The sequence below is a fragment of the Manis javanica genome, chromosome 12 (assembly GCF_040802235.1).
Source record: "Manis javanica isolate MJ-LG chromosome 12, MJ_LKY, whole genome shotgun sequence".
NCBI lineage: Eukaryota > Metazoa > Chordata > Mammalia > Pholidota > Manidae > Manis > Manis javanica.
Window position 1 is genome coordinate 2,882,268 of NC_133167.1, and position 12,169 is coordinate 2,894,436.

The window sequence follows — 12,169 nt, forward strand, 5'->3', positions numbered from 1 at the left end:
AAACAGTCCTTTCTAAGTAAAAACTTGTCAATTCAGATTGAAAACAAGCAGGTATTTCAAACATCTTGACTTTTGTCATGCCATTTTCATACTTCATGTGTAGAAAATTATCCTAACATGAAGTGACTTTGGAATAAACCAGAGGTTAATTACAGCTTAATATCTTATAATTCTTTGAAAATTTCTAAATAGAAAACAGAGTATGTGATTAACTTGAAAATCCTCTGTAACTAATCACTGAGGGTAAACAGGAGTTTACAATACCATGAATGGCCTTGTCAAATTTTGCCCAGCAAAAAGGAACTTCAATTTTCTCTATTTCGCCTTGAGGACACAGCTGGTTTGCCCAGCCAGTTATATATCTAATTCATAAGTGTGCAACCTCATGGAAGTTCAGAAACTTATTGTGGATTAAATGAAGGTTCCTGTGGCCAGGATGCTCATCTGGCCCTGGTTGGCTAGCTCACTACACACGTGTAGGCAATGCAGCATCATTGACTCTATAAAGAGTCCTGCCCAGTGCTCTGGGTGACATGGTGGCATGGCTGCAAGGCTGCAGGAGAGCAGAGCAGAGGCTGGAGTGGTGGCAGCGCCGAGGACAGAGGCTCAGAGGACGGCTGTGCAGGCAGAGACCGGCTTGCTGCCTGCAGACTCGCTCTGAGTGGACAGGATTCTAGTGACTGACCTGCTACCGTGTAAATAAAGTTGGGTATAACCCCTTTTACCCCAAGAAAGTTCTACTGTCATTTCTTTGGTCACAGTGAATCCATAGTGAACTTGTGAAGAGCTGAAACCCATTGGCAAGACACTTACTAACAGCATAATATACCAACTTTGAATATTTAGGTTTCCTGCACAGTGTAAGTACCTTTTATTTAAAACTAGAAATGACCTAAATAATATAGTACAATGGATTAATATCCAAAGGGAAAAAGTGAGTCATCAGTGTTGCTCCATTCCTACCCAACAATCCTATGACTCTCCTAGCGGCTTAAGTGGTGGGACAGCTATTGTCGGCCATCTGGAGAAATAAAACCCAGACCTGGCCAAAGGGGACTGGCAGACACTGCACGTATAAGCTCCACGTGAACAAGTGATTCACCCGTTTCAGGGCTGCAAACAGGGGGATCCCCACCCCAGAGGGGCATGCAGGCGGCGGGTGCGCAGGCGCGGTGATGTGGCCAGGGGACAGAAGAGGGGGTGCGGGGGCCGCTGGGGAGCAGACGCACCCGGTAATTCCGAGCCGGCCAGGTGGCGCTGTGCAGACAGGGCAGGAGGATGAGAGGGAACGGCAGGTTTTAAAGGCCTGGAAACAACAGCGACAAGCAACAGTGACAAGGCACGCGTGTGGCGGTCATCACGGAGGCCAGTCACGGTGCGGCCGTCGGAAGAAACGAGTGTGTGTGCGCCGTGTTTGCAGTCGAGCTGATACATGCAAGTCCAAATTTACAAGAAAGATGAATATAAGATGATTTTTAACTTTCAAAACAGTGAACTTCCCCAGAACCCCTGAAATGCAGCTATATTCTAGTCATTTCTTTTCAGGCGCTCCTGGAAGAAAAGGCCAGGTGAGAAAGACTGGTGACAAGGTGACCACCGCCACCAAGAGCAAGCCGGCCACAACTCGAAACCCCAGGTTAATGAAGCACGGACATTCCCACACAGGAAGCATGCACAGAAACAGTACTGTTATTTCCCCCCAAGGACCCCAGCCTTAGCCTTAAAGATACAAAAGGAGTGTGAGGCCGCTTCAACTGGCCGGGGCGGGTGCCTCCCTGTCACAAGGCAATCCTCACCCGGAACACAACCCAGCCAGCCAGTGCCTGTGCAGGGTGTGCTGGAACTTAAAGGCAGCTCCCCGGTGCGGCCCGGGGCTGAGCTCATTACAGGAGCATGATTCATTTACAGACAGAGGCTGTGAAGGCCGCAGCGCCGGGCAGGGAGTGTGCGTGACCAGGAATGAGTCACCCAGCAAGGAGATGACCACTCAGCCTCCACAACATGATCTGCACTCAGAGCTCTGGTCCTGACTTCCCTACACGAGACCCGGACACTTGCAGCTGAAAGGCTTCGCACCGCCAGGCTGGGCTTGTAAAAACAGGAAACGGCAGTGCTGGCCAAAGAAGGAGCGCTGTTCTCCCCACTTCCCAAAGGCAGAGGAGTCGGATTATGCACAAAAGCCTTCCAAATTGCTTCCTGGACACATTTACAAGAGAAAAATATTTTTAAGAAAACAAATGAAACCCCAAATGGGGAACAATTGCTGGAAAAGGAGGAGAGACCCAAGGGACCAATTTTTTGGACTTGTGCTTGTGGAAATATAAATGAGAGCCCCCTTTTTCCTAAACTCCTTTTCTTCTATATAAGGATCTAAATTATTTTGTGTGTTTTAAAAGGCTGAGAAAAGCCTTAGCAAGTTAATCAAGCCAACTGAAACACATGCGTTTGCCGTCTGGCCTTCAGATAGAAGAGGTTGAAGGATCCGCATGCATTTAATCAGCAATTAAAGTGATACAGAGAAGAGAAGGGGGGGGGGAAAGTGATGTGAAAACACGACAGACCCGGTTTCCATTCTGGGCAGACAGGGGTCTGGGAGCCAGGCTGCTACTGGGAAGCCCGAGGTCAGAGCCGGACAGTCCCTGTAATCAGACAAAACGGGCGGGAGGAGAGAAAGGCTCACAGCTTCGTGTCACCTCAAAGGTACCTCAGGACTGTAAATTCACACAAAACTGTCTCCTACAGCAAAACCGGTGGAGAGCATGCAACGGGGGCGGAGGGAGGTCAGGAGGCAGCGACAGTCCAGTCAACCCACAAACTACCACCTGGGACCAAACTGGGACTTTTGAGTCCTACCCAGGCAGAAACAGATTTCGATAATTTTAATTGCTAGCAAGACCACAGGGTTTTAAAGGTCTTTGTAATCTGAGTTCTAAATTTTTAAGTTTTTTCTTTTTTGGTGGAAAACTCAAAACCAAGAATTTACAGATAACCTTTATGTAATAAAGTATTTCATTGGAGATGATCGGTAGGGACCAAGGGCAGGCCGCCCCAAGACATGCGATTGTGACATGCAGATTTCAGAGCTGAGAACAATCAAGGCCAGTGGCTGAATTATACTGTGACCTAGGTGTGGTGGACTGAATTACTTGCCTTTTCCTTTGAAGTCTCAGACTCCTTCTCCTTCTCGGCTCGGGATGGCATATATGCCTCCCTCTCCCTGTCTTTGGAACCCAGGTCTATGGCTTCCCCATATGTAGGTAGTTCAGCTTTGACTTTTGTCTCCTGCTAACCTGTCTCACGTCAGTTTGATCCTTAGACCAGTGAGAAGAGCAGCGAGGGGCAGAGGACGTTTCTTCCTCCCCAACACCTTGGTAAGGAATTTATATGATGCACATGTGTTCAGGAGTCAGTGAAGACATGATAAATTCAGTGGTATAACTCTGAGACAAATAGTCTATGCGTTTCTGGGGGATACTATGATATAAATTAATAGTTAATCCTGAATAAAATGTTCTCTCCTAATTAAAGGACCCTTAGAGAAGCTAGTTGCTCCAGATCTCTCTGCTGGCAGTATTCTACTCATCACGCCAGCACGGAACGGTCCATGGGGAGGATGTGGTTCCATTCTGGTAACTTGGTGCACCTTACAATGTTCATTCTGCCATCCCTTCAAGGTCGCCTAACTTGTGCTCGGAATTCCTGTGCCCAGAATAAGCAATACCAAAATGACCTGAGCGGCAGGCCAATGGCATTCTGGGGTGGACAGGGAGAAACTTTCAATATTTAACACAAACACTGAAACTTGTTCCAACAGTTGGGAGAATGCCCTGTATGGAACCATTTTGTCAACCCCCCTGTGGGACCGAAGAGCAAAGGCCCGGGTGGGACAAGTGGCCCCTGCCTCCACCTAACACTGCAGCGGCATGTCCTGGGGGGCTTCTGACAAATCTGAGGGATGCAGGACTTATTCAGAAGAGTCTTCAGTACTACACACCACACTGATACCTTCCCACTGCTAGATTTAAATAGTTAAACCAGTTGGTGTGCTGTGCAGGAACAGGCAAGGCCCCTTGGAGCACAGCGGTTAGCAGGAAGAACCTGTGGCTTGGTGAGCAAAACAAGCCGTCAGCCAGTATACTGGTGGGGACACGAAGGGCTTCGTGTTTTGAATGCACCAGCTCTAATTTTGACCTGAACACTGTGGATGGAGGTTATCTCTCTTAAATGAATTTAAATGGGTCAGACACATGCTGAGCTTTGGTGAGTAATTCAGGTTGGAGTAGCAAGGGCTGGAGCCCCCGCAGAGGGACTGGCAGGTGGGGAAGCAAGGAAGGGCCAGGAGTTAAGACTTCTCTGGCTCGACTTGCTTAGCTTCTATTTATTTTCCTATTTATTCTTTTTTTTCCTCCTGTGTGTTCTTTAAGGTTCAGTCTGCATCTTGCTGGCTAAATGAGTTTCTCCCCATCCTCCTATTTTCCCTTGGGCCGGTATCTCTGGCAGGTGGGTCTGTTCTCTGTTGCAGAAGTAAATGCTTCCAGAGTACCTACCTCACCTGCTGAGCTTTGAGATCTTCCTACCTAACTAGTTCCCTAATGTCTGCTGGGTGACTAAGTGAATTACCTAGGACAAATGAGCCTTACCTAACAGGGTTCTTAAGTAGTTTAGAAATACTTGTCTATCAAGATTGATGCAAGTTCTTAAAGAATGAAAGGAACTCTATTGTGCAGACATTCTGGGTGTCACTGGATTTCATTCCAAGTCTAGTCCATGCCTGAGAAATTGCCACCAAGTTTGCACATACCCTATAAAGCAATTCTCTTGTCAAGGACTATCAAGTAAAGAATTTCAAGGCTTTTTTCTTTTCTTCTCCTTCTCATGACTTCTAACTACAAAGTATACAAAAATTCTTTCATTGTACCCAAATTCAAGCATTTGGATATGAATTCAAATGCAAGACAGTGGGTAAGTCTGAACTAAGTATGCCAAGTTAATTACTGCTCAGAAACTGACTTTAACATCTATCCAAATGAAAATTCATAAAACAGATATTAAAAGAGAAAAAGGGTTGCATTCACACACACAAGATTGCATGCCACAAAACCTGTGTTTTCTGAAGATGGGATGTGAAAGATTTAAATGGAAACCAACCAACTTGTCCTCTCTGGATGTTGACCAAGAAGAGAATCTGCTGTCCCCACTGTAGCTGGAATTCTGAGCACCAAAGAAGACACTGTCAGTGACGTGAGCGCTTCCTTGTTATCCCCAAAGCACCATCTGCCCCAGCTAAAAGGCACAGATAAAATAACGCAACGAGAGCTGTATCAGTATTGTGCAAATGCGGATGCAGCTCATCAATCGAGGCACTCCGCTACAGCAGAGATTCTCGACAACTAGAGGCTCTGAACTATATTTTGTGTCAGGGTTTAGGTCTCAGGGATGTTGTATGGTTTAATTAGCACTGTTTCTCACAATTTTGCATCTCTTGCATTACTTGAATTGCTAAATTCTGTAGCCTCCTCTTCTGGACTTCACATATCATATACCTTCAAAAGGCTGCACTTAATGCAAAATTGTCAGTGTTGCCTCAGCCCAGCCCCTCCGAGGGCTGTGGCTCGGCCCAAGCTCCAGGAGGTGAGTGGAGCCTTAGAGCGCAGACCCCATCCAGCTGTGAACCGTCCCCAGGAGGGAATGTCCCACAGCTGTCTGCATGGTGTGTTACTACATACTTAATAAAGACCAGATCCAACCAAGAATCTGGATGGGGAGGTGATACATGTAAACGCTGCAGATGGACGTATAAAACAGTGATCTAAACGATCGAACACTTCCCCTCTCATGGAGACTGTGGGTTCCCCCTAGAGGAAACAGGTATCTCCAGACCGTTATCATCAGTCCGGTCATTTTATTCCCTCCCACAGACTGGTATTTCTGATGTCTATAAAATCCCTCATTCCCATCCAATCTTTTCTCCAAGTCCATCCTCACCCTGTTCCTGGAGTTTTCTGCTCTGGGATCTTCCTGTATCAGATGCTGCATTAGATGTAGATTATTTGGTTCTTCAATCACTGTATTTCCTCATTATTTATTAAATCAGTCTTATATCTGGTTTCACTCCATGGTAACCAGTTTTATAATCAAGTTCTTTTGTGTTTGATTTCTAGAGGCATTACTTAAATTAAACTGAAAGACACACTTTTACTGTTTTAACATAAAAAAAATCAAAGAATAAAACATATGGCTATAGGTACAACATAGATATCGCCTTGTACTGTCACAATCATGCTGGCACTCCTTGCTTGGGATATTCTAGAGAAGAATGTTATGTTGGGTGGAATGGGACTAAAGAACTTGTAAGGTAACATGCAGCTCTAAAGGATGATTTTTTGTGATCAACTAAGGCAAAACTCTAGCCTTAGAGTGAAAACTTGGTTGCTACTCAGTGTAACCCCAACAAGCAGTCTAGGGGCGCACAGAACACTGCATGCAGCCTTTGCCCTGGTCTGCCAGCAACAACAGTCAGCAGCAACACTGAGCACAGGGGGCAGAACTCCCAGCACCCCACGAGGACAGAATGGTGTGTTGCTTGCTTCTGTCCTCGGGGTGCTGTATTGCCTCAAAGAAAAACAACGGAACTGGAGGAAGTCCAAAGGCTGCCAGTATGAAATGCAACCTAACTAGGAAGACACAGCCTTTAAACCGGAAAGAATTTTTGGTCTGGAATGAGAAAAGCTTAGATGAAACAGAATAGAAGTGTGTGCAGTCCTTCACAGGGATGAGGGTGAACACCTCATCAGCCTGTTTCAGAAAGCTGAAAATATAATTTAAGTGTATATATGATACATCTTGATATAATATACTGAAGACAAATTAAAGAAATACTGTTTTGGACAACTAGTAAAATTTACTGCCAGAAAAAAAAAATGATGAAAATATAATAGGAAGATTTTAGATAATATAATGTATAACAGATCTGCAGCAGGTCATGAAACTTAATTAAAATGTATCCACTTTAACTTTTTGAAATCCCCAACCACCTCCTTGGGAAGTCCAAAGGCTTCCCCGCCTCTCTCACCCTCCCACTGTTGGTCGCGTCCTTCTTCACCCTTTACTGCAGAGCCTGCCCGCCTGCCCTTCCTCTGCCTCCCACCCCTCATCTGTCAGCACTCTGAGCATTTATTTGTATCCGGGAAAACACAGGCTCTAGTACATGTGTCTTCAAAATTACAAATGAGAGGTGTGGATGCACAGCTGTGAAAATGTCAAATGTAAGTGTTTTTAAAAGCTGAATATACTTATTATGTACATTATACACATACGATGAAAGAGCTAATAGTTAATTCTAGATCTTCCTAAACTTGAGAAATTCTTTTCAATATCAATCTCTTACACTAACACTTAGAATGCTGTATTCTAAAAACATTTACCAGTTGAAAACATTAGCTTTTGTTGTGCTCGAGGGAAAAAAAAAGCCATTATAACACAGAAAAAACAAAACAAAACAGAGAAGCTAAATTTAGCAATATTTTTTTAAAGCTTTGCAGCAACCTGTCTGAATTTTGTGTCATGCAAATTGACTCTACTAACCCTGCCAGATCTTCTACTCAGGGATTGCGATCCACATAATTCTCCTTCATAACCATTTGTCTGTTTCAATGAAGAAAAGAAGAAAACTTACATTAGTACCCAGATGAAGACACAGATATACAACAGCAAGTAAGGATTAGTCGGGTATAAATAGAGCTTTCTTGGTGGTGGGGGGGAATGAGTGACAGCCCCCAGGAGCACACATCTCAGCAGGCCCCCAATGCCTCCAGGCTTGTGCCCTGCTCCAGGGCAGCTCAGGAGACATCACATCAGCCCGCTCAGTGTTGTCTGTACCTACGGGTCACTCTCGGACTTCAGGCATGGCCGAGTCCCTCCCGAGGAGTGAAGCCTGTGGGTGTGGGTGCACCTGCTTTCCTAGAAGTTCCCCTGTTTCCCTTTATGGAAGTGCTGTGGCAGCGCCAGCTTGAGTGAAGCCTCGATGCCAGGCAAAGGGGTAAGGACTCGGCCTGAGTCAATCAGTTTTCAGTTTTTGGTTAAGGTAAGTCCTTGACAATTATGGTCCATTGTGAAGCCATATTCATAAGTTTCAGAAATAGCTTCTATCCAATCTCTAACTGAATGCGAAAGTTCATCCTGGGAAAAATGTTTCTCATGGGGTGCGTCCTCTGGGTTAGTTTTTCATTCATCCAGTCTCCCTACTTTATTTTCCAAAATGAAATCTGAGGATATCTTTCATGGCTTCATAATTTGTCCTCTAGGAAAAAGAATGATTAAATTAAGTGAATGACCTTCTGCCTTCTCCTCTCAAGTCCCAGACCAAGTTCCCCCAGGCCAAAGCTCGAGCTTTCTAGATCTGCCCTTGTTCGTCTGTAAGAAAATTCCTGCTTTCAAAGTGACAGCTGTCAAGTGTCAGGGACACAACTGACTTTCGAGACAGAAATAGGAGCAGTCCATACAACTGGTAAAATGAAAGGAGATGCCAGGGCTCATGGACACGAGTACAGATTCCAAACGGAAATTCTGTCATATGACCTTAGCAAGTTACTTAATCCACTGGAACCTCCACTTCCTTGGCTGTGAAAATGTGCACATTGTGGTATATACCCCACTGTGAGGACTGGATCTGAGGGCATCCCAAGTGCCTATGCCAGCGCCCTGGGGAGGCAGGTGCTGACCGGTGGGTGAGTGACCACCTGTGGAAGGTGCCCAACACCCAGGAGACCCGGGATCCTGGCCTTGTGCAAAGGGCTGGGCGAGGGGAGACTGGTCAGCACATACTTTGCAGCTATGATATTAATGAATAAATAAATGAATTTCCAGACGGATTATTAATCCAAATTCATAAAACCTTGACTTTGTATCTTGTTACAACTCAAAAACAAGTCAGTCAGTTTGAGTTTCTAAATGAAACCGAGGAGCACATGGAAATTTCTCAACAGTAGATCTGAAGACTGTGAGTAACATTGAAGCATGCCTGAAATAAATTTGATAGTAAAAATACCTTTAGAGATGGGTGGGAATTTTTATTCAATCTAATTTCCTTTCTTCTCTTGACAACATTATTTGATATGGAAATACATGTCAAGGACTTGTATGTTTCAGACTCCAATCTTATTCCCTAGATACCTGTTTAGAAACTAGTTTTGGAAAAAATGAATATAATAATGAAGGCTAACATCAGTCAACTTCAGATGACCTTCACTTGAGTAATAAGTGAGGGAGTAAACTATGTTACGTACATGAACCCTCTGGCTTTCCTTTGGTGCTTATAAAATACATTCTGCTTTAGATGTACTCTTCCTTTTGGGACTCTCAGTTACTTCCTAAGACAGCCTGCAGCATAGAGCAGAGTGGGGTGAAGGATGGGAGGGCAGAGGCACGCCCTCACTCATCACTGTCTCTCCCCTAGCCTTCCCTGCTCTGACTTCCAAGGTTCTCTGGGTCACCCACCCTTTTCAGTTGTAATGGAATTCTAGAACAAATTCCCCAATCTATAGGATCTCACTGGCATCTCTCTGGTGGAAAGTACTTTGATCTTAAAGACCACCACCAACTTTCTCTCCTGGGATGGTTTTTATGTGTGGCATGTAGGTGGGTGAAGCTGTTTATATGTGGCATAAGCAGGTAAGGAGATTTTAACTGTACTGACAGAATAAAAAGTCCCTTAACAGCATATCAGCTGCATCTTAAGTCACATCTCTGATGTCCAACTAGCTCTGCTCTACAGAAGTTTGTTACCATCAACCTAACGTGAGACTCCGTGCATCAGAGTGGCCTGGAGTCTTATTAAGACCATGGTTCTCGGACCTAGGAAATCAGAATACTTGGAGTTGGGGCCAAGAAATGTGCATTTTAAAAAGTGTCCCAGGTGCATCTTAAACACGGTAACGCTGAGATGTGCTGCTCTAAGAGAAAAGAAAAGGAAGAAGGCGGTCACGATTTTGCACTTTGTAGAAGAGGATAGTAACATGCCAGGATAAGTGTCCCATCCAACCGGCAACTTGCGGTCAGTCAGAACGCCAACTGCTGTGCAGGGCTGTCAAAGCACCCGAGACCAGGCAGGCGTTAAGTCAGCTGCGAGTTTCTTGGGTTAACGGTGTTAGATTCTCTCCCTACTGACTCAGCAGACAGACCGCTTTCAAGGGCGTTAGAGTTGGGAAACAAAGAAAGAAAGGCAAAATCAAAACTCTTAACTGCAATACTTGATGCTTTCAATTTAGTTTTAAAAAAGAATGAAAACTGAAAATAAAAAGGAAATCCAAAAAGTGTCCCTGACTATTGGGAATGCAGATATCATGTGTTCCTCTGGGGACTGGCCCTTAAATATAACTTAGAGTTTAAAATAAGGAGGCTAAAAATCTGGAAACACACGACTAGCACAGTTCATGGCTCAAAGGGTGGAAGGGCAGCCAGAGCCTCGGGGTCCCCACAGTGCTGAGGCAGAGCCCAGGAAGGGCACTTCCTCACTTGGGCCACGTGTCCGTGCTTCCTGCCGGCCTGGCGGGCCCCCAGCCCCTCCCCTCCCTCCGTCCTCAGGCCTCCAGACTGCTAAGTGGAGAACAGAAGCCCCACCAGGAGGCGCGGGGGTCAACTGTGCTGTGCAGATGCTTAGCACTCTTAATTAGCAGCTTAAAGGTACAAGTACATTCTCAAAGCGGTAATTTGCCACATAATTTTGAAATGCAGGGCAATGAATGAAGCTCAAAATGCTTTTAGAAGAAGTCCTTAGAGTGAAGAAGGGTGTAATCTGCTAGGACAACTTCATTCTGCATTACTTTAACCCTGAGTGTACTTTCTGGTGCCATTAAATTTTTCCTCTTTTTTGTGTAGTTTTAAGCTTATGGGTTTTCAGAAGGCGCCGAACTCTTCCAGACAGATGTGAGAAGGGAAATACAAGTTTAAATCTAAAGCATTCACTGCTGTTACTGGCACTGTTGTCTTTCTCACGGAATACTTTCTGGCCAAAGCGTCCGATTGCACATTCACATTTGAATGGATCCAGATGAGAAAATAATGGATCTCTCGCTAGATAAAGTGACTTTCAAAAGTCTTTCAAAGGAAATGTAGAAGCTTTGATTTGATTTGCATTTTTTGAAAGCACGCTTTTTCCATTTGTACCCACAGCTGCTGGCCCAGTGCACGGCAAACAGCCGGTGCTCAGAAATGGCTGCCGAGTGGATTCCAGCCCTGTGAGCCCCAGGCTTGGGTTCCTGAGTCCGACAAGAGCTACATCTGGGCCCTGGGAAGAAGAGTGCTCACTCTGGTGGGAGCACGTGCCCTGCCGGCTTCAGTCCCCCAGGGACGCTGGCGGGTGATATGTGCCTCTTTTTGGACAAAGACGTGCTTGGCTGTTTAGACACCCATGAGATTAGTAAACACCACACAGGCTATTATTTGTCACACAACAAACTCTTAGGATCACACTGCAAGGTCTAGCCAACCATCTCACCCAGGTGTAGGGGGCCCCATACTCCAAATCAGGCTGCGACCGTCCGAGCAAGGATGGAGGAGGAAAAAAGGGTGGCCACAAATCAATTGAGAAGCTGAGTAAAACATAACAAAACATAAAGCACAGGCAATCTCGAAAATCTTAACAAAATTACATTTCTTCATGACCTTCAGGATCTCATGTGTATTTACAAAAGGAATTACATTAGAATGACAGCTACCATAAAGCCCAACCACATTAAATAAAACTTCTGTGGCCAATGTGGCTGTGACTCATGAAGCACTCTGAGCAAATCTTATTTCCTCCTCTGTAAAAATCGGGTGAAAGGTGCATCATTATCAATTTCCCAATAAGGAAAATGAAAAATGATATCTAAAATCTAGATTTTTCTGAGAGGAATATCCATATAAACACTAAGAAAGTAAAGTTTCCCCCATTTTTTAAGGGTTTATCATCACTGTCAGTTGAATGCAGAAAGCCTGTGTTTTGGGAAAGCCAAGAAATAAAATATGTGGTCTATGAACCTTGCCCACTAAAGATTTCCAAACATTAAAATGTACAAAATATGCACAAGTGGGCACTACAGAGATGGAATGAGATGAAGTTCCTCTCAGCAGGGCAGTGGGGTCGCCCTGCTGGGCCCACCAACAGGGGAGGCCAGAGTTCCCGGCCCCC

At 45.0% G+C, this 12,169-nt stretch overlaps 1 protein-coding gene across 50 annotated transcripts in view; it reads right to left on the reverse strand.

Annotated features, from left to right (window-relative positions):
- Positions 1 to 12,169, reverse strand: part of LRRFIP1 (LRR binding FLII interacting protein 1) — a 131,090-nt gene that overhangs the window by 38,965 nt on the left and 79,956 nt on the right. For 21 of the 50 annotated variants that reach the window (XM_037009698.2, XM_073217924.1, XM_037009703.2 and 18 more), the window contains 4 exons: positions 11,495 to 11,527; positions 7,585 to 7,644; positions 5,149 to 5,211; positions 2,562 to 2,639 (listed from right to left, as the gene is read on the reverse strand). The exons of 13 other annotated variants lie outside the window; for them this stretch is intronic. In XM_037009698.2, the coding sequence (XP_036865593.2) occupies positions 2,562 to 2,639; positions 5,149 to 5,211; positions 7,585 to 7,644; positions 11,495 to 11,527 (234 nt within the window). The remainder of the gene's footprint in view (positions 1 to 2,561; positions 2,640 to 5,148; positions 5,212 to 7,584; positions 7,645 to 11,494; positions 11,528 to 12,169) is intronic. 16 more of the 50 variants (XM_037009704.2, XM_073217915.1, XM_073217904.1 and 13 more) reach the window with 6 other exon arrangements.